The 20982-nt window shown below is 49.0% G+C and overlaps 1 protein-coding gene across 1 annotated transcript in view; it reads left to right on the top strand.

Moving 5' to 3' along the window:
• Positions 1 to 20982, top strand: part of MAP3K15 (mitogen-activated protein kinase kinase kinase 15) — a 125278-nt gene that overhangs the window by 98102 nt on the left and 6194 nt on the right. The window contains exons 16-24 of the mRNA XM_070503239.1: positions 1977 to 2104; positions 3856 to 3986; positions 4221 to 4326; positions 12344 to 12501; positions 17071 to 17254; positions 18054 to 18216; positions 18653 to 18827; positions 19630 to 19815; positions 20453 to 20558. Coding sequence (XP_070359340.1) covers positions 1977 to 2104; positions 3856 to 3986; positions 4221 to 4326; positions 12344 to 12501; positions 17071 to 17254; positions 18054 to 18216; positions 18653 to 18827; positions 19630 to 19815; positions 20453 to 20558 — 1337 coding nt within the window. The remainder of the gene's footprint in view (positions 1 to 1976; positions 2105 to 3855; positions 3987 to 4220; positions 4327 to 12343; positions 12502 to 17070; positions 17255 to 18053; positions 18217 to 18652; positions 18828 to 19629; positions 19816 to 20452; positions 20559 to 20982) is intronic.

The following is a 20982-nucleotide window of genomic DNA, read 5'->3' as shown; positions in this document are numbered from 1 at the left end:
ACTAGGACTAAAGTTATACATTTTTACATAGATAGTTGTTCGCAAATATTTAAAAATGTGACTCAGTACTTTAATTCATATCGTAAGAATTTTAAATGACTTATTTATTCTAATGTATCATTATAGAAAATTAAATGTGGTGAAAAGAAAATTAGCTTTTTGCAGTACAGACTTTTTCTATACCCTGCCTTCAATCTCGCCTGTAGATTTTGAGCTTTTTTTTTTACACCACCAGTACTACTAACTTATTTCTTCAACATTTTTTTAGTCTAATTAAGTGTTTATTCCTTTTTAAATTCATAACCCACCTAATTCTAAACAAGAATGTTGCAGTGTTGACTGTCAAGTGTTTTTGTAGAGAAGCTACATGCACAGTAATGGCCATGGCAGAAGAAAGAGCTCCATGCTCCCCAGGTGTGGTCAGACCATAGCTGCAGTGTTACCTTCAGTGCTGGACACTGACGGACACGTGCAAACCTCCCTCCATCCAGGTGGTCAATGACTTATCAGGGTTGGGTTGCAAGTCATGTCTAGCAGCTGTAAGACCCTTCATCATTCCTTCATTCACTCACTCATTAGTTTGCTCATCCGTTCATTTTTAGTGGGATTGTGTGTTATGATATTTGAATTATAAGACAGGGCCTGAAACGAACTCATCCAACTTCTTCCTAGGCTAAGGAAGATTAAATGGCTTCTCCAAGGACATGAGGAAACAAGACTAGGAGCCAGTTTCTTGAGTTCCTTGTCCAGTATTGTGTCTCTTATTCTCATGATGGATAAGGTGTAACAGTTGTTTTTGGGGGGGAAATTGCTATGTCCCACCTCCTTCAATTGGTTGCAATAGTTGTTTCAGCTTTTCATCACTGATAGTCGTTCCTGGGATTTTAGAGCTAGAAGGGACCTTCGAGACTGTATTGTTTTGTTCCCTAAATTTACAGGCTGAATTTAGGATATTGGGCACCTTCTCTGTGCCAGATTCTGGGCTGGCACTGAGGACTGAAAGGTGACTAGGATACTCTCCTTATCCCAGAGTGCTCCCGGTTTGGTAGGGAATGCAGATACCTTGCCTGGGAGTCAAAATGACAAGTGCCATGATAGAGGAGTACAGAGAGTGTTTGTAAAACATAGGAGAGGAGTGAATTACTTTTCTGGGGGGAGTTGTGGCAAGTTTGAGAAAATAAACCATCTTTGAGCTGGCCTTTGAGGAAGTTCATCTGGCAGAAAAGGAGGCCAAAGCATTCTATGCTAAGAGAAGAACAGAGTTGTTAAAGCCCAGAGTGTATTCAGGAACAACAAATTGTCTATTGTGACTTGAATGTAGGATGTGGGGCAGGGGTGCTCTTGTGCTGAGGCAAAAATTTAAAAGATGTGGTCTGACCTGAGTTTGAAGGCCCTTGATGCTATGTTAAGCAATCTGGTCTTTATGTGGACTTTATGAAGGGAAGTGATATGATGAGGTGTGTGTTTTAGGAAGAAGGAATATGGTGGCCGGGGGAGGATAGACTAAAGAGGCCAGAGGCTGGGAGGTCCATTAGGTGGCTGTTGCTGTAGTCTGGAGTGAGACAGTGCAATGAGATTAGAAGGCAGCTGAGGACAGAACCTTCTAGAACACCACCCTTCCTGGGAGGCAGAGGAAGAGGGGCTGTTGAGAGATGCAAAGGATGATTGGAGAATTCAAGTCCTAACCTTAGCGATAGTAACAATAGCAGTCATTCACTGAGTACCTACCACACACCAGGCACTCCACTGAGTGCCTAAGAAACATGACACACTTTGGCCCCCAGCAGCCCTGCATGGCTGGTATTATCATCTCCTATTTTATAGATGAGAAGTTGAGTAGTCTCATGGGAGCCAAGGGAGAGAAGGTTTTCAGAAAGGAGGGATGGCCAGCAGCAGGGCGGGGACTGGCGAGGTGCAGGGCCGACCCCAAGCCCCTGGGATTTGGCAGGTGACACTGGCTCTGTCTTTCCTCCTAGGTACTCTCAGCCTCTGCATGAGGAGATAGCCCTTCACAAGTACCTCAAGCACCGCAATATCGTTCAGTACCTTGGCTCTGTTTCCGAGGATGGCTACATTAAGATCTTTATGGAGCAGGTGCCTGGGGGTGAGTAGTCACTGGTCTTCCAGTCTCACACGCTGAAAATCACTGACAAAAATCTAATGTGAACATCATTATCCTTCCTGCCAGTTACAAGATGACAGACCTTTTAGATGTGGGAGAGCATTTGTTTCTCAGAGGAGTTGGAGACAAACTTGCCAATGTCACATAAACAGTCTATTTCTGCCTTGTTAATTCAATCATCAAATATTCATCGAGGATCTACTGAGTGCCAGCCGCTGGGCTGAGCGCTGGAGACGGAGACATGAATAAAGCATAGTCTCCAGCCTTGAGGCCTTCACAGTCTAGGAGATTAAAGACGGTTTGGAGAAGAGAGGACAGAGGTTTTTTAAGTGACATTTCAAAATAGCACGTTGACAGTGAAATCAAACACCAGTGCTTTATCCACAAAATCCTCAAATGCAGGCAGTATTGTGCGGGGGTAGAACTTCCTCGGAGCTGGAGCCAGACTGTCTAGTGTGAATTAGTCCCTCCATCTGCAAGCTGTGTGAGCTTAGGCAAATTCTTTACCTCTCTGTGCCCTCAGTTTTCTGATTGAATAAGTGAATTGTAAAAGTGGAGTAATAATAATTACTATAATAATTGGAGTAGTAATTAATAATTATTGGAGTAATAATGACCCTATCTTAGTGGGTTTTGGGATGGATTAAATGAGATAATGTATGTAAAGCTCTTAAAACAGTACCTGGCAGAGAACAAGAACTCTGTAAGTGCTCATTTAAAAGATAATAAGAAGAATGATAATTATGATCTGAATACAAATGTAAAAACTTCAGTTAGAAATCTGTGTTCATTCATTCATTCAACCAACAGTTAGTTATTAAGAGCCGAACTGTATATATTAAGAGCCAGGCAATGGGCTAGATTTTGAGGGTTACACTACAATAAATATAGTTTCTTCTTCCCTCAAGTTGCTCATAGTCTAGCGGAACATACTGTTCATTGCTGTTCACGTGAATCGATATTCCAGGAGTGAGGACAACAGAATTGACAACAGAATTGGAGATAGACGTGCGTCTCCGTCTACAGGGACACTGAGGCCTAGCAAGGTCTGCGCCTATGACACTGGCTGATGCCCGAGGGCCTGCATGACGACCTCTGAAACGGGTGGTCAGCGTGCAGTGAAGAGAGGTTTTGTTTTGGCCCCAGGGTTCAATGTTTAATAGTCTAATTGGAGGAGGGGATTGTTAAGATGGTCCTGCCCCTGTGACCTGGCAGTGGGGCCTTCTCACAATGAGGATGGAGAGACCCAATCTCTTCAAATCCTAGTCCCTGTTACCCTGAAGGGCCCCTCACTCTGTTCCTGTCCACCCCTTATGTCAGGGCGAGGTATAAAACGTGGCTTTGACCCAGGCCAAATGACTGAGACGCTTGTGCAGGATCCTCAGCGTTGGGCCAGCCCTCCCAAGTTCAGAGAGCATCGTGCTCTCCTCCTGACTTTGTGTACCCGAAGGTGGCCCCGCTGAATTTCAGGGTCACAAGGGGTTCCTGTTCACCCTCCCCCTCGGCTCAGGCCGATGTGGTGATTCGCCTCCAGTCCTTCTCTGGCTGCGCTGCTTGCACGGCTGGGAAACAGACAACAGAGAGGGAGGAATCGCAGTGGGTTTAGCGCAGCTACAGTGATGCTGGCGCGAGTGCTTCCACTAGGTTAGCACCATCACTTCATTTTATTTCCCCGAGCTTTTACAATGGACTCTTCGTCACCCTGACGAGTTTTCTGCTGTGTCCATTTCCAGGAAGCCTTTCTGCTCTTTTGCGATCAAAATGGGGGCCGATGAAGGAGCCCTCCATCAAGTTTTACACCAAGCAGATCCTAGAAGGCCTTAAGTATCTCCATGAAAACCAGATTGTGCACAGAGACATCAAGGTACTTGCTTGTCTGAGCCCACGAGGCTTCATTTGTGCATCTCAGACCCTGTGAGCTGCTGGCGGTGTCTGCAGGTTGACCGGCTCACAGACGGGAAAGGATTGAGCATGGCAGTCCCCAGAGTGCAGTCTAGTCTTCCTAGAGACTTGTGACCGTTTCTTAAGATCCAAAGCTGTTTCGTGTTAGTTTGTTTAAGTCTGTCTTTAAGCATTTGACGTTCCTCCTTTTCTACAGGGTGATAATGTCCTGGTGAATACCTATAGCGGAGTGGTGAAAATCTCCGATTTTGGAACCTCTAAGCGTCTTGCAGGAGTGAATCCATGTACGGAGACTTTTGCTGGTAAGCAAGAGGGAGCTTGGTGTGGGCGGCTCTCTTGGAGCCAGGCTTGCTGGGCAGGCTGCAGTCCTTCGAGAGTTACTTATGAGCACCTCAGTGCAGTGTGAGCAATTGATCATTGAAGTGGACGGTGTATTGTCCCCAACTTCAAATTGTTTGAACTCTGCCATGATGATGCGCTGAGCCAGCTACTTGCGGCAAGGTTGCCTTGCTTTCTTCTTTGTCTTCAAAGGTCGGGTGGGTGTAGTGCTCTGCTTGAGGTTTGCTGAGGGTTTCTAAGCAATCAGCAAAATGGCAACCTCTCTGTGAAGTTAATGCACATTTTTTAGAATCGTGGGTAATTCCTCAGACAACTTTTTAGGACATTTGATTGGTCTATCATAAAAATAGTCTGTTAGTTTAGTGAATCCTGGTATCCTGTGCTTTGGCATGATTGTGTTTCCAAGGGAGGCTAATTCTTCTGGCAGTATGGTATTCTAAGTGGGTTTGAGGAATTGGCTTTTCTTTTCCATGTGTCAGTAATGGAATCATTTAAGTGTTGAGAGGGACTGAACTCAGAGAGTGGTATAAAATTGCCAGCTAGCTTTCCACTTACAAGACCAATGAGTAGAATGATGCTCAAAAGCTACCTATAGTTTTTTGACGTTCCTGCTTAAAAGCAGCTATAGTAAAAACTTTGATCCTTGGAAAGAAGTCGTGATTTTGAATAAGTAAAGGTTTATGGTCCCCTAAGGGGTAATAAAAGGATCACACAGATTTTGCTTGATGGAATTATGAAACAGCGCTTATAGTATTATAGCTCTGACATAAGCTGTAAAAGACAGATGACTGTGCTCTCTCCCTCTAGCACCAAGCTCTGGAGGGGCCAGTTTGGGTGAATAAAATCTCAGCACTGAAAGACTTGTCTTCAACAAGAGACTTGTTGTATGTTGGCCACTGGACGCCCACAGTGGAGCCATGTTCCCTGTCTCAAGGGGGAACTTTTATGCATCAGAAATGACTTCTCAGTTGTAATACCAAGGGAGGTACAATACCCCTTTCCCTCAAAATGGGAAAATATTACACCAGGGACAATCTCCCAAAGAAAGAGTGTACTGAATTTTCATTCATTGTTTTCTGATAGAAATATACATATATCAACATGTATAGCTGAGTGTGTGTATGTGTGTCTGGCACATCTTTTTAATACCCTAATTGAAAATGACTTATATTCTCCTCTTTGGAAGCCACCAATTAGCTTGGCAATATGTAGCAAGAGGGACTCTGATATGACAAGAAGTTATTTCAAGACATAAAACCCCCAACAATTTATCTCATAATTAGCATCCCCAAGGAGAAAAAAAAATTCACAAAGAAAACACATGTATAATTCATGTTCGCATATCACATTTTCCCCAGTAATTGGCTTGAGGAGGCATGAATTTTGCATTGCAAAATAACGCAGGGGTGTTTGGGGGATAATAAAGAAGGGGTCTCATTTTGGGTAGGAAATTCCCCTGCATACAATTGCTCTTTGCAAGACAGAGCAGTTCTGTAAAGAAACCTCAGCTGGTGGTGCGAAAGTCCTAGCGGTGGGTGCGGGTGGGTGCGGCTGAACTCAGTGGGGCTTTTCCACGCAGATGACCCGGAGGCCGTCGGAGCCTGGAAGGAGAATCAAAGGCTTCGGGCAACTTCTTGGCCTGAAGCCCTGGCCCCCTGTGTTCCTCCGAAGGGTTTTCACCATAGGTGTAAACCGACTGGAACAAGAGGAAGGGCCGTGATGGCCGGGGTCAGCCTCCTTCGCTTTTGTTTTTTTAACAGCTTTATTGAGGTATAACTTACGTATCACAAAACACACCCATTTGAAGTGCACAGTTCAATGGTTTCTGGTTAGATTTTCCGAGTCGTGCAGCCATTGCCACAATCATTTCCATCACCCCAAAAAGGTCCCTGTGCCACTTTGCAGTCAGTCCCCGTGCCCACCCCGGCCCCAGGTGACCACTCATCTGCTCTCTGTCTGTATGGATTTGCCTGCTCCACAGATTTCAGACAAACGGCATGACACGCTATGTGGCCCTTTGCATCTACCTTCTTTCACTTCACATCATCTTTTCGAGGGCACATATCGGGCTTCATTCCTTTTCTGGCTGAATAGTATTCCCTTGTATGTATAGACCACATTTTGTTTACCCATCTGCCAGTTAATGGTCATTTGTATTGTTTCCACTTTTGGGCTGTTGTGAATGATACTGCTGTGGACATTCGCATACAAGCCTTTGTGTGGATAGAGGTTTCCCTCTTGGGTAGATACCCAGGAGTGGAAGTCTGGACAGGAACCCTGTTCTGGTCTATGGCTGTAAACATTCTTGGTTCAAATTCTGGCTCAACCACTTGCTAGCTGTGTGACCTTGGGCATATTACTTAACCTCTCTGTGTCTCTGTTTCTACATAAGTAAGACAGAGACGCTCATAATCCCTACTTCGTAGAGTTGTCATGAGGATTCACTGAGTTGATACTGATGAACTGCTTTGACCAGTACCTGGCTCATAGCAAGTGCAGCTGAAGTATTTTTTTAATTAAAGAAATGCTCATTTGCACTTAGAAGTCACAGGTTCTTAGAGCTGGCAGGAGCCTTGGAGAGAATTGAGTTTGTGTGCATAACTAACGTGTTGAACCTGTCCAACTCAAAGGGTGTAATCATGAAAGCCACTTTATTTTTGTCTTGCACTGCCCTTTCCAGCCTGCCCAGAGCAGTAGTCCTTTCTCGTGACTTTTCCAGCCACCCTTAGATAACAAGTGGAAATCATAGTTGGCACTTTGAGAAGCAAGCGCAGTCTGAACGCAGTCATTGCATTCAGTCAAGGGTTCCGGCTGGTTACTCGGCAGCACTCTGCTCCTCCGTGGAAGGGCACACTTCTCTCCCCGTTCCTGCTGGCCCAGGGGCAGGCAGCGCAGGAGTTGGGGGTCGGCCTTCTCCCTCGCCCACCTCCTGCCCTACTCACCAGCTGCCGGAAGGAAAGGAGAGGGGCATGGGAAGTTGTCACTTGGCTAGCACTGTTCTAAGCTGGCTTTGTGGGCTCTGGGTCTGGCTGATGGTTCCTGTCAACTCTTTCCTGCCGAGACCCTCTGAATATAACTCCCACGTCCTGCGCAGGGGCCTGGCCTTTAGCTGAATGTCCCTGCCCACTCCTCACATTGCATCCACTCCTCCAACTTTTTCTCCTGAGGGATCCAGGTCCTGGAAGATTGTCTTTGGGCAGGAGTCTTTTTAAAAAGACCCTAAAGCAGTATTTCTACAATGGGTCCCGCATCTGGTGTCTGGGGTTCGTGCATCTTTGACCCGCTGTTGAGAGGGTGTGATGATATCCCCAGACCCTATGGTCCCCCACTCTGCTGCTGTAAGCTGCTTTTACTCCCATGGGACCCAGTCCTCTATGCAGTGTACCTGCAGGGGACACATAGATATGGAGCTCTGAGTGGGCCCAGTGAGGAGCCCTCAAAGGCTTTGGGTTAGGAGGAAGTGGTGTCTCCTCTCACCAGGCCCATCCCTTGGTCTGGGCAACTGGGGTGGCCCCCAGAAGCGTAGAAGACCGCACCTTACTTCTCTTTTTCTCAGCTTTGTCAATATGAAATTTTGAAACTTTGGGCTCTAACGTGATCTCGAGGGGCCCATGGAAGATGCTGACATGTGTGGCCTCCTTTCAAGTGTGATTGTGCTGAGGGAGGGTAGACCCCTCAGCGCAGCTCTCTCTAAAGACATCGCTTTCTAGCCCCACCCCCTGTCTCTACTCTCTCAACCCTTTAACCCCTTGATCTGGGTGGGAGGCCCCTACAAGTTGTGCACCCAGTTGTCTGAGCCCCCCTTAGGAGTGTGCACCTGTGGGTCCGCTCTCGCCCCTTGCCTTGGTATCTGGATCATATCTTGGGACCTCAGTCAAAACTTCTAAATTATTGTCCTCTGCTGTGGGTTTTCTTTGCTGGTAATTTGAAAATCCTGCTTGGGCAATTGTCCAGGAGCCCCCAGTGGATTTCATGTCCCAGGGAGGCTGAGGCAGTGCCTGCGGGTCTCCTGGTCACCTTATCTGCACTCTGCACCAGTGGAGGTACCTAGAACTGTGGCTGGCTGGCTGATCAAGTGACCAGTGTGATGGGCACACCGTGGAGGAAATGCAGTTTAGGGAGGATATGGAACCCTTAAGAGAGCTAGATTTAAGGCAAGCAAACTTTCCAGGATTTCTGCATTATTCAGATGCCCCCTCCCCATGGCATCTTCACTTGGTTTTCTTGACAGAAGCCAGCCTTTGGTACAGCTGATGCACACCCACAACATGCACACCACCTGGGACAGTCCCTTGATAATTGCGTGGATCCATCTCCTCTGTTGGCTGTTCCCTGTAAGTGGATGGTTTCCTCCGAATACGGTCGTAAATAAAATGGAGCACCCGGTTTTCCATTATTGCTCTACGCCTTCCAGTCATATGGAAACAAGTCACATTATGGCTTTGGAAAGCCTTGCATCAGCTGCTCTCATTCAGGTGGCTTTTTCTTCAATTGTGCTTCTCCTGGATTCATTACATAGATCAGCGATGCCTTGGTGTGTAGCTCCAAATTTGGAGACAGAAGACCTGGGTTCTAGCTTGAGCAAATGCCCAGCTTCTCTGAGCCTCAGTTTCCTCATGTGTGCAATGGGAATAATGGTAGATAGTGCCTCCTCTGCCCGCCCTTACAGAGTTGTTAGAGTCAGATGGACACACTACATGGAGACACTTTGTAAGCCATTGAGTGCTAATTGGAAGTCATATGTGGCCAACAGCCTCCGAGATGGCCCCCAGTGATCCCCACTTCCTGGTATTCACAGCCTCCTGTAATCCCCTCCCCTTGAATGCTGGCTGGACTTAGTGACTCACTTCTAACGAATAGATTAAGGCAGAGTGGTGGTGTGTGACATGGAGGCTAGGTCAGAAAAGGCAGTGTGGCCTCCCTCTTGCTCACTTTCTTTGGATTGTTCACTCTGGGAGAAGCCATGGAGGATCCTACATGGTGAGAAACTGAAACCTCTTCCTAATGCCCACATGAGCTTGGCAGTGGGTCCTCCAGCCCCAGCCTAGCTTTCAGATGACTGCAGCTCCAGTCGACACCTCAGCTGCAGCCTGATGAGAGACTCTGGGCCAGATCCACCCAGCCCAGCTGTTCCTGGATTCTGACCCTTAGCAACTGGGTGAGATCATAACTGTTGTTTTAAGCTGCTAACGTTTGCGGTAATTTCTTACATAGCAATAAATAACTAATATAGATGTCACTGAGTCCCTCCCTTTAGATAGGGGGGTGTTCACTATGGTTCCTTATAAAGAAAATCTCCAAGCCGAGCCTTAGGCAGACTTATCCTCCAGTTGTGAACAGTTGTACTAAGGTGGACAGTTATTCGACCAGGGTCATTAAGCCATTGCAGTTTGGTTTAGTACTGTTTTCTACTGTTGCATAACTTTGCAACAGTTTATCCCCTTGTTCTTTTAAGAATGAGCTTTTAGTGATGGTGTTCAACGGATCCAGGCAGGAAAATTGAAATCACCCCAGTTATTTTTACAGAGAGAATTTACTAGAAAGAACTGGTTCCTGGGACTGAGTTATCAGCAAGCAGCCTACATCCCTGGGGCTGGGGCAGCACAGGGAAGGGTGGGATTTGAACCTTTCGGGAGGGGATGCCATGCCACTGGGCTGGGGCAGGTAACTCTGGGTGGGCAAGATGAAGCAGGTTCTAGAAGTATGGGGGGGTGGACAAAAAAACGAGGAACTGGAGCTGACCTCTGCTACTGGACCAACTAAGGGTCCAAAGTGAAGCTTGCTCAGAGCAACAGTGAGCAAACTGGGAGGAGAAGTAACCTCTCCTTCCTCTTTCCTTCCAGGCGTGCGCTCGCTTGCTTGCACGCTCGCTCTCTCACTCTCCGTGCGCCCCCCCCCCCCCTCCCCGTAACAGGGAGCAGCAGACAAAGCAGAAATATGGTTTTGCAGAGTCCCAGACCCAGTGTCACAGCAGAGCTGAGGGATAATAGCTTAATAAACAGCACTGTGTCATCTTTCCTTAATTAATGAATTATAGATTAGTTAGAAGGTACGTTCCCTGCCAAGGCCTCTCCTTCTGTTATTCACAGCAGTAGGGGCCTGGAGGGGATATTGTGTCACTGTAAGTTCCCTTCCTGGGGCTCTGGGATTTCCTAACAAAGCAACAAGTGCTGTGAGCCTCCATCTTGCCTAACCCTGCAGCCAACTGAACACTTTCCCACCAGGCTTTCAGATCAGGAGACCAAAGCCATCATTTCTGCCCCACTGATCTGTTGTGCCTACTGATCCAACTCAATTTATATTTAACATGAAGTTAGTAAGAATTAAATAAAATTCAAAAGATTTTTAATTAAAATTCATTTCTTCAGTCTCAGCAGCCACATTTCAAGGCCTCAACAGTCATATGTGGCTAGTGGCTACCGTATTGAACTGCACAGAATGGAACATTTCCATTATTGCAGAACATTCTATTGGTTAAAGCTGTCCTAAAGCCTTTCAAATGCTCGTAGGAAGGAAAAATGGTAATAAGACATTGGATCTTCAAGAGGAGGATGTAATAGGTAGCTTCTTGAAACTATTTTTTAACCAATGAGCCCTTTGTTTCATTGCTCAAGACTCAGGAAACTCGCTTTGGTTGTGTGATCTTGAGACGAGCACTTGAATTTCTCTGGGCATCAGTGTTCTCTGCTCATGCCTTGCCGATGTCATCTCTGAGTTCGTTGTTTATTATAAACCTCTTTGCCAGCACATAGCACCTGCTGTTGTTGCTTCCACATTTCCCCTTTCTTCAGGCTTAGTTTCAAAGAAAACCAAAGATTTTACTCCCAGAGCCCTTGATAGCCCTCCCTGCCTAGCTCTCCAAGAATCCTTCCACAAGCTCTTCTCCTCCCAGTGCTATAGCTGATCACCACCTTCCCTGTGGCGACCTCTGGTGGTTCGTGACCCAGAGGAGAAAGCCCAAAGCCAGAGCCTCTGGAACACACAGTTTGCCGTTTGGGCTGCGCCCTGGCCACTGCTTCCTTAATTATTCTTAATTCCCTGCCCTGTGTCAAACATCACTTGTGGTTCCCTAAACTCACCCTGTGCTTCACACCTATAGGCTTTTGCTCAAGCTCTTTGCCTGTCTGGATGTCCTCCCATCCCTTTGTCCACCTCTTCAACCGTGGAGGTAGGAGTCTAGTTCACTGGCAGTCCCATATAGTGACTGAGTATGGTGGGGGTACTAGAACCAATGTGAGACTCTTCCAGTGGGCAACTTTGGGTCAGGGGCTCCCCAGTGGCCTGGCTCAAGCTGTCTCAGGGCTGCTCCGCCGTCTGAGACTCTTCCTACCCAATTCTTCCTTCCTCCCCTTGTTTCCCAGGTGTCAGACCTGCATTGCAGTCTGACAGCTCTCCCTGCACATCCAGCTCCCTCCCCCTTTATGCTTCATACACCCTCCAATAATCTTTCGTATGTCTAATCCTGTCTTGGAATTTACTTCCCAGAGACCCAAATTGACCCAGCTATAGCTTTCCCTGACTTGAACCAGGCAGAAGCAAGCACTTCTCCATCCATGTTCTCGGAGCCCTTTGTGTACACCTCTGACATAGCCCTTACTACGTTTTACCATTGCTGCTGCCACCACCATCATCAGTATGTCCATCTCCTCCACTAGGCAGCTCCGAAAGCTCAGGCACTGTGTTTCTTGCATTCTGGTTTCCCTGGATCTGATGTATGCTAATATGCGGTGACTGAATTGAATTGGGCCCATTTATCCTTCAAGGGGCTGAGCAATCCTCTCTCAACACGACTAAGCATTAAAGGAAGGCATGTTGCATGTCTCTGGTCAAAGAAAAGATGCAACCATATCGTTTATGTGTGAAACCAGGCTCCATCTTGTCATTAACGAGAGCATTAAAGTTCACGTTTGTTTACTAATGTTCCACTTAGATTTTAAGCAATATGGTGCCCACAATCTTTGTTTTATTTTTTTCCAATAGGCACTCTGCAGTACATGGCGCCTGAGATTATTGATCAAGGACCTCGCGGATATGGTGCCCCAGCTGATATCTGGTCCCTGGGCTGTACCATCATTGAGATGGCCACCAGCAGGCCTCCGTTCCATGAGCTCGGTGAACCGCAGGCAGCAATGTTCAAAGTAAGAGACATGTTTGGTGATTTAGGTTGCTGGTGTTGGGGAAATATAAGTAAAAACAAAATCTCCTCCCAATCCAGAAATCTCTCCACAAAGGTGGAAGAAAAAGAAAATAGTTTTATTATCGAATAAGCATTAAATCAGAATGTGATATGTGTCATAGGCAATCTGCTAAGAGGTTGCAAAGACAGAAAGAACTCTCATCCTTTTATCAAGCCAAGCACTACAACCCTTTCCATCCATGTTCTCAAGAGAAACGCTAACTAGTCCTCAGGTGCGTGGACTGGACAGCACCTTTGGTCACAATAGTTCATCCACCGTTCACCTGGGCGACCATTTGCATTGGCCAGTTGGCTTTACCCAAAAGAAAAATAAACTTCTCAAAGCTTTAAGGCAGGAGGAAGGTTTGGAACGAGGCACCACTGAACTTAGGCCCCTACCTTCCTGCAGAAACTGGGACATAGTGGCCGGTCCTCGCTTCCTTGATGCCATTTCAAAGAGATGGCCCCCAGGTCCTTGAGAAAGAGTTCCTGGCTAGAGGCTTATTTCGCTTTTGCACAGATTTACATACATCTCAAAGAGACAAAGAACTTATAATTACATGTTTTCTAAAGTAAATGCTCTAAGAAAAGAGCAGCTGTCTCTTTCCTCATTTTCAACAGGGAACCTCTTTATTTTGAATCTGTGTCTGCCCTTCCCCTGGGTAAGGCTCGAAGGCCGTGGGGGGCTGTGTCTTTGGAGGGCAGGTCTCTGACTGGGTTTGGAGAGGTAGGACTTTGGATATCAGATAAGATTGCCTTTGTCAATCTGAAAACCCTCACCGCTGGGCATGCCCCCTTGGGAAGGAATATGCTTGCTCATGACCTCATGGGAAGCTGATGCCAGGACAGCCCTGGGGGTCCCAAGGTCAGGTCTGTGGCCTGGGGCTCCGTGTACGCTTGGAAAAGTTTAAGAGGGGCTGTAGCCCTGAGTCCATTACCAGCACTGACCTTCCATGGAGCGTTTTTTGTTCACCCCAAGGCTAAGAAGGGAGAGAGTGGGGTCGCAAAAGGCTAAGTGGCCACTGCTTATGGACAATGAGGTCACAGTGCATCAAAGCAGCCTGAGGGAATATGATTCCAGAGGCCTTTCTTGCTGCTTCTCTGCTAGACAGGCGGCCTCTCAGGCTGTCTGCCCTGCAGCCTTGCTGCCTGCATCTTTGTCAGGCCCTCCAGCTCAGCCTCTTCGGCAGAAAGGACTCAAAGGCATGAGTGCGGGTTTCTGCCTGTGAGCTGCATGCAGCCTGCTGAGTGGGCTCTCAGTGCTCTGTGCTGGGGGTGCCTTGGCTGCTCTCTCCAGCTTGGCCTCTGCAGAAGGTTCTCAGAGCTTCCCACCCTCCCAGCAGCTGTCAGGCAGCTCCAAAGCCAAGACCTCAAGTCGACAAGTGTCTCCTGGCACCTGCAATCCCAACAAGACCCTGAACACCAGGCCTGGAGGACAGCAACGACCTTCCCCCGCCCTCCAACATCTATCCGTGATGGGGCCGACTGGGGCCGCTGACGATCTTTCCTGAGCTCAGGCACAGCCTCGGAATCAATACGAGCTGATGCTGAGAAGAACACCAGGGCCCACCTGAGAGCCATGGCTCTCTACTTTCTGATCGGCTGCCAGCTACCTGCACCGCTCAGGAAAGCTGTCTGGAGGCTGTGACTTTCTCAGCTCATCCACAGGGCCCCAGCGACTCCCCCCTCCCTTCCTTCGTTTCTGGTTAGCTAATTAGCTATACAGATTCTTTGCAAATATATTGAGCTTTGCGGATGGCATGTAAAATCCATTTTTATTGCGAACTAGAAAGCTATTATTAAATAATGTCCCCTGTGTTCTCTTTGCAAAGACTGTAGAAATTATTTCTGGGATCTCTAGAATCCTTCAGAAAAATTTTAAGAAATTTCTGGGCAGTGTCTGAAACAAAAGGAACTGTTTTTCCTCCAAAGGGACTGTTACGGGTTTGTGTCCCCTAAAAAAAGATGTCTTGAAGTCCTAACCCCTAGTACCTCAGAACGGGATGTTATTTGGAAATAGGGTCTTTACAGAGCTAATCAAGTTAAGATGGGATCGGTAGGGTGGGCCTAATCCGGTATGGCTGGTGTCCTTATAAAAAGGGGAAATTTGGACACAGAGACAGACACAGAGAGCAGACAACGTGAAGAGACACAAGGAGAATGCCGTGTACAGGCAGAAACTGGAGCGATGCATCTACAAACTGCCAAAGACTGACGGCAACCATGAGAAGCTAGGGAGAGGCACGGGAAGACTCCCCTCCGGCTCACAGAGGGAGCACGGCCCTGCTGCCACCTTGATTTTGGGCTTCCTGCCTCCACAACTGTGAGAATATGATTTCTGGTGTTTTAAGCCACGCAGTTTGTGGTACTTTGTTACAGCAGCCCTGGGAAACTAATACAGGGACCATTTGAGTAACAGCAAAGCACCCTTATAAGTAATGTACTTGCAGGGTGCCGGGGTACCAGGGGAGAAGCCACCCTTTGAGTTCTTGTCCTGAATTTTTGTCTCAGGCTCCCCTAGTGCCCTTACCTCCCCGCCCTCAGGTGAGGGGTGCCACCTGCAAGGTGCCCAGCGTTTCAGATCTTGGGGCTTGGATTCTGTCCAGCTTTTAGTGTTCTCAAAATCCCAAACTCATATTTTATTAAAGATTTTTTTTTTATTTTTTCCTTTTTCTCCCCAAAGCCCCCCAGCACATAGTTGTATATTCTTCGTTGTGGGTCCTTCCAGTTGTGGCATGTGGGACGCTGCCTCAGCGTGGTTTGATGAGCAGTGCCATGTCCGTGCCCAGGATTCGAACCAACGAAACACTGGGCCGCCTGCAGCGGAGCGCACAGACTTAACCACTCGGCCACGGGGCCAGCCCCCCAAACTCGTATTTTAAAGTTTTATTTTATTGTGGTAAGGACGCTTAGCGAGATCTGCCCTCTTAACAAATTTTTAAGTGCACAGTGTAGTATTGCTGGCTCCAGGCAGTGTTGTACAGCAGGTCTCTCAAACGTACTCATCTTGTTTCACTGAAACCTTATGCCTGTTGAGTAGTTACCCCCCAACCCTCCCTCCCCTCAATCCAAAGCTCTCAAGCTGTCGTCCTGCCCACGAGGAGCAGCATCAGGAATGGTAAGCACAGCTCGGGTCAAAGGACTTCGGGGTGCGAAGTGGGAAGGCTTGCGGTTTGCTCCCTGCAGCACCCAGATCTTGCTCGGCGGGTAAGGAAGGCCACGCCAGCCCCCAGGGTTGCCGAGGAGCTAGGAGTGGGGCGGATCTGGAAGACAGATGGCTTCCACCCCTGGTTTATTAGGTGGGCTTGGGAAAGACACAGGGAAGACTGCGGACTTTAAGATGACGACTCTGAAGGCGAGTAGAGAGCCATCTCCATGGGAACAGTTAGGCAGGAGGCGGTCTGCAGGATGGATGAGGAGGACTTGTGGAAGCATTGCCATGTCACAGATGTGACAACTCAGCCCCACCTCCTGCTCCCCTATAGGTCACAGGGACAGAGAGCCTTTAGCAGGACAGTGATGAGCTGGAGCAGAAATTGTAGCAGGAGCCCGCACGGGAAAGGGCAGTGCCCCCTTCCTCAGCCAGTTTTACCCCACGGGGATGAGGGCATGGGCCACAAGGGACCAGCCTCCAGGTGTGGTCTGCATGGCATTTACAGCTGGGCGGCGGGGGATTTGGGCTGTGACTGCACAGAGACTGAGAGATGTATGTAGCATCTTTTGGGGACCCTGTGTATCAACGAACAGGCCGCAGATGCCTTTCAACACCCTCAGAGCATCCTGCTGCATAACAAACCACCCCGACACGTGAGAGACTTAAAGCAAGCGCTTTTCTCTCAATTCTGTGGGAAGAAGACCGTTGGCTTTTCTGGTGGTCTTGCCCGGGCTCACTTGTGTCACTGCGTCCAAGTGGCGTCTTGGCTGAGGCAGCATGCTCATGGAGGGCTTCTCCCATGTGGCCCTTCATCCTTGGCATCCTCCCTGCATGGTGGTCTCAGGGCTCCCAAGAGTGCTAGAGCAGAAGCGGAAGGCCTCTTTTTTTTTTTTCTTTAAGATTGGCACCTGGGTTAACAACTGTTGCCAATCTTTTTTTTTTTTTCCTGCTTTATCTCCCCAAACTCCCCCTGTACACAGTTGCATATCTTAGTTGCAGGTCCTTCTAGTTGTGGGATGTGGGACGCCGCCTCAACGTGGCCTGACGAGCGGTGCCATGTCCGCACCCAGGATCTGAACCCTGGGCTGCCGCAGCGGAGCCCGCGAACTTAACCAGTCGGCCACTGAGCCGGCCCCTGTGGGAGGCCTCTTAAGGCATATGCTCTGAAACACTTCTCCCACAATCTGTTGGGCAAAGCAAGGTCCCAAGAGGCCAGCCAGGGGCGTGGACAGAGGTGCGAGTCATGGAGGCTGCTGTTCCAGTCCATCGCCAGCCCCTCCTAGGGTGGCAGGTGTAGGAGCTCTGTAGTGAAGGCATGCACACCTGGATTTGCCTGAGGCCTCACTGTCACATCTGTTGCCTCTCCCTCAAATGCAGGTGGGGATGTTTAAGATCCACCCTGAGATTCCAGAAGCCCTTTCAGCTGAAGCCAGAGCCTTCATTTTATCCTGTTTTGAGCCTGACCCCCACAAACGTGTCACTGCCACAGACCTGCTCAAAGAGGGTTTCTTACGGCAGGTGCACAAGGGCAAGAAGAACCGAATTGCTTTCAAGCCATCAGGTGAGGCCTACCTGGAGAGCTGGGGCCGTGCCCTGGGCCCCGGGCTTCTCTGTTGCTCAGATGGAGTGCTGGTGCCCACACGGCGCCCATTTTTGTGACCAGTGGCAGGGATTGGTGCAGCAAGTGTGGGGGTTGTCAAAACTCAACCAGTGACTGTCCCTTGATTTCCTGACAGAGGCACAGGAAGCCTCATGGGTGACTGTGATGCTCCCACTCCTTGTTAAAGTCTTTCCTTTGGGATTGTGCCAAGGAGGGAGGCGAGAGGTGCCCTGGCCGGGGTTTTGTGTCTTCCCCACATGCAGGGCCTGGTACTTCATTTTTGGAGCCTGGCCTGTCCCCCTGTGCTGCTCCTGACCTTGATTAAAGGGCATGTCAGAGGAATTAGCCTGTGGCGGCTGTCCAGCAGGCCACTGAAACCAAAGGACCCTTTCTAGGGCAGTAAGTCTTAACCAGCAAGGACATGAGAGTGGCCTCAGAAGAGGAAGCCATTAGTTCTCTTTTCCCTGCCGTGCGTGGGGTCCGAAGGCTGGCCAGAGCTGCTCAGCATCTTGCTCCCAGAGTGTGACTAGTTGCATCAGCATGTTGTGCGGGCTGGTTAGAAATGCAGAGTCACAGGCCCACCCCAGATCTGCTGAAGCAGAAGCTACATTTCACCGCCATCCCTGGGTGTTCGTAGAGCAGCATGGGCTTAGCAAGCCCCTGTGCGGGTCACCTGGCCTGAGGGGTTGGCAAGCCTCAGCTTCCTCCCCCGCAACATCCTCCCTCTCTGAACCTACCCTGCCTGTCTGCCCCCACACAGAGGGTGCCCGGGGTGCTACCCTGGCCCTGCCCATGTTGGGGGAGCCCGTGGGCAGCAGCAGCAGCAGTGAGCATGGCTCTGTCTCTCCCGACTCCGACGCCCAGTCCGACATGTTCTTCGAGAAAGGCCGGGCGGCCAAGCACCAGCTCAGCCACCTGCTCAGGTACAGCCCACCTCGTTCACCCACTGTGGGCCTTCGAGGGGCACTTATGTCCCCAGGGAGCAAAATACCTCCCAGGTCAAAACCAGCTGGCCGTGCAGGTCTTTTGCTTCCTTTCTGCATGGTCAGTAGGGCAACCAGGCAGCCAGCAGTCCGAGGGAGGGGCGCAGTGTGTTCACTTGCTGTCCTGGCCCCCTCCCTCCCTTCCCCATCTCCCACCCTCTTCCCTTCTTCCTCTTTTCCCTCCCTCTCTCAGCACTCGTGCTGTGGGGGTTAGAAGAAATGCCGCACCTCTCTTCCATCTGCCCACCTCCTGCAATTGCACCTTCTTGAGGTGGCGACTGCAAAGGATTCACCTCTGAACCCCTCTCCCACGGTGTCCTAGCGTGGAGACTTTACTCCAGGACGCACAGGGATTGTCCGTGTGTTTGTCCACCAGTGTTCCGGATGAGAGCTCGGTCTTGGAAGACCGGAGCGCAGCCTCGTCCCCAGAGGACAGGGACCCGGGTCTCTTCCTGCTGCGCAAGGACAGCGAGCGCCGCGCCATCCTGTACAGAATCCTCTGGGAGGAGCAGAACCAGGTGGCCTCCAACCTGCTGGAGTGTGTGGCCCAGGTACACGTGGGGCGGGGGGAGGCAGAGGACCCTTGCTAATCGCCCCCCGGCCCGCGTCCAGGTCCCGGAACAGGTCCAAACGGGGACCAAGGTTCCTGCTACCTTGGAACATTTGCACAATTCCAATAATCACCATAAGTATTTCCCAATGTCCTTCCCTCCTCCAACAAAACAAAAGAAAATACAAAGAAAAAAAGCTCCCCTGAAACCAATTTGCGGAGCACTGCGGCGAATCCAGGCACTGATGGGGCGATGCTGCCCCCTGGAGGAAAACAAGCCAAATGGCAGCAGAAAGCCCGGGGCTCCTAGCCTTTGCCCTCTTCTCTCATTATCCCCATTTCGAGCCCCGGAGCTGAGCTGTAGGACACACTACAGTTGCCTCAGAAGCTGGGAAAACAGCTACTTTAGGGAGAAAGGCTATGGATGAAAATATTTGACTTTTAACTTATTTTGGATGGGGAAAGGTCCTTTTAGGAAGAGGCCACTGCCCCACTATGAACCATGCCTTCTGACAAGGCCCGGTTCAAGGCAGGCCTTCAAGGGGTTACAGGAAGGCAGAACCATTCCTAGAGGGGCTTAGTTGTGTGTGTGCGGGCCAGGGAGGAGAGGGGGCCGTCTAACCCGCTAACAGGAAAGATGGAGGGGATTCTGGGGACAGAGACCCCTTGTCACCCAGGGAGTCCACAGTTCCATCAGCAAATGGATCAATGGACAATCTGGTAAATACAGTTTTCTCACAATACTCCTTGAATTTTGCTTTCCTCTCACTTAATGAAAGTGATTTTTTTTTTTTGGTGGTCAGGGTTCTGAAGAGTTGCATCTCTCAGTCGGCCACATCAAGCAAATAATTGGGATCCTGAGGGACTTCATCCGCTCCCCAGAGCACAGGGTGATGGCATCCACTATATCAAAACTAAAGGTGGATCTGGACTTTGACAGCTCGTCCATCAATCAGATTCACCTGGCATTGTTTGGATTTCAGGATGCTGTAAGTATTTCATCTGGCCCTATAGAACATGCCAGAAGGTAGGAGGCCCACTGAAGTGGCACATAGTCAAGACCATGGAGCTCGATTACCATCTTCTCCCATAGTTCCCATCTCTTCTTACCTGTTTACAACTGAATCCCGAGTTTCAGCAGTTTTCTAAACACTGAATATGCAAGTAGAGGTGAACAGGCCAACTGTATTTGGCCACAAAGAACAGAAGTATAGAATTTGGGAACAAGAGATATCTGCTAGCTGAAGAGGCATGAGGTTTAAGCTTATGTGTCTGCCCAAACAGAAGTGAACTGCTCCAGGCCCAAGACCATGTCTGGTTCATCTTTGTGTTCCTGGCCCCCAACACAGAGCCTGAGGTTTCATAGGTGCTCAATAAATGCTCGTGGCATAAACAATGAAGAGGCCCGGTGAGGTGGATCCAATCACTGCACCCGTCCCCTAGACCCCAGCATGACTTAAGGGCAGCTTGGAGAAAGACTCAGTCAGAAGAAACTTAAGTTGGGTTGGAATCCAGGGCAGCCTGGTTAAAACTTCGTCTCAGAGTAGAAACAAATTAGAATTGGTAAGAACTTGTATTTCATAAAAGTACAACGGACCAGAAATCTGTATTTTTTGTGATTTGTAGGTAAATAAAATTTTGAGAAACCATTTAATTAGGCCCCACTGGATGTTTGCCATGGACAACATCATCCGTCGAGCGGTGCAGGCCGCAGTCACCATTCTCATGCCAGGTGAGTGCCCTTTTTGGTCAAGGTCATGGAAGAGATCAGAAACGTCCTCTGCACTCAGTGGTTGCTTTCTCTTTTCCACCTTGGCTATAAACTTCCCTGCAATTAAGTAATGTGTCACACACCCCTTCTGGGGCTAAGATTCTGTGATGCTAAGTTCTCTTTGAGCTGTCTTTGCGCACCCCTGGGCATAACCGAGGAGACTGCCCGTAGACCAAAGTCATGATCTGAACAGGGAGCGCCGAGCCGGAGGGCCGGGATCCTACAGTGCATGCTCTTGTGTGCTCAGGAACATCTGCTGGTGGGTTGATGATTTAACGGCTCGGTCTCCTGTCTCAGAATCATCACGTGGCAGCTATAGAAATCTTTGGTTTTTGTTGACTCTATTTTTGAAATGTTAGAGTAGCTTAATACCCAAGTTGATTCT

This window comes from Equus asinus, chromosome X, assembly GCF_041296235.1.
Source record: "Equus asinus isolate D_3611 breed Donkey chromosome X, EquAss-T2T_v2, whole genome shotgun sequence".
Taxonomy (NCBI): Eukaryota; Metazoa; Chordata; class Mammalia; order Perissodactyla; family Equidae; genus Equus; species Equus asinus.
The sequence above is the reverse complement of the archived record's forward strand: the minus strand, read 5'-3'. Positions and strand labels throughout refer to the sequence as shown.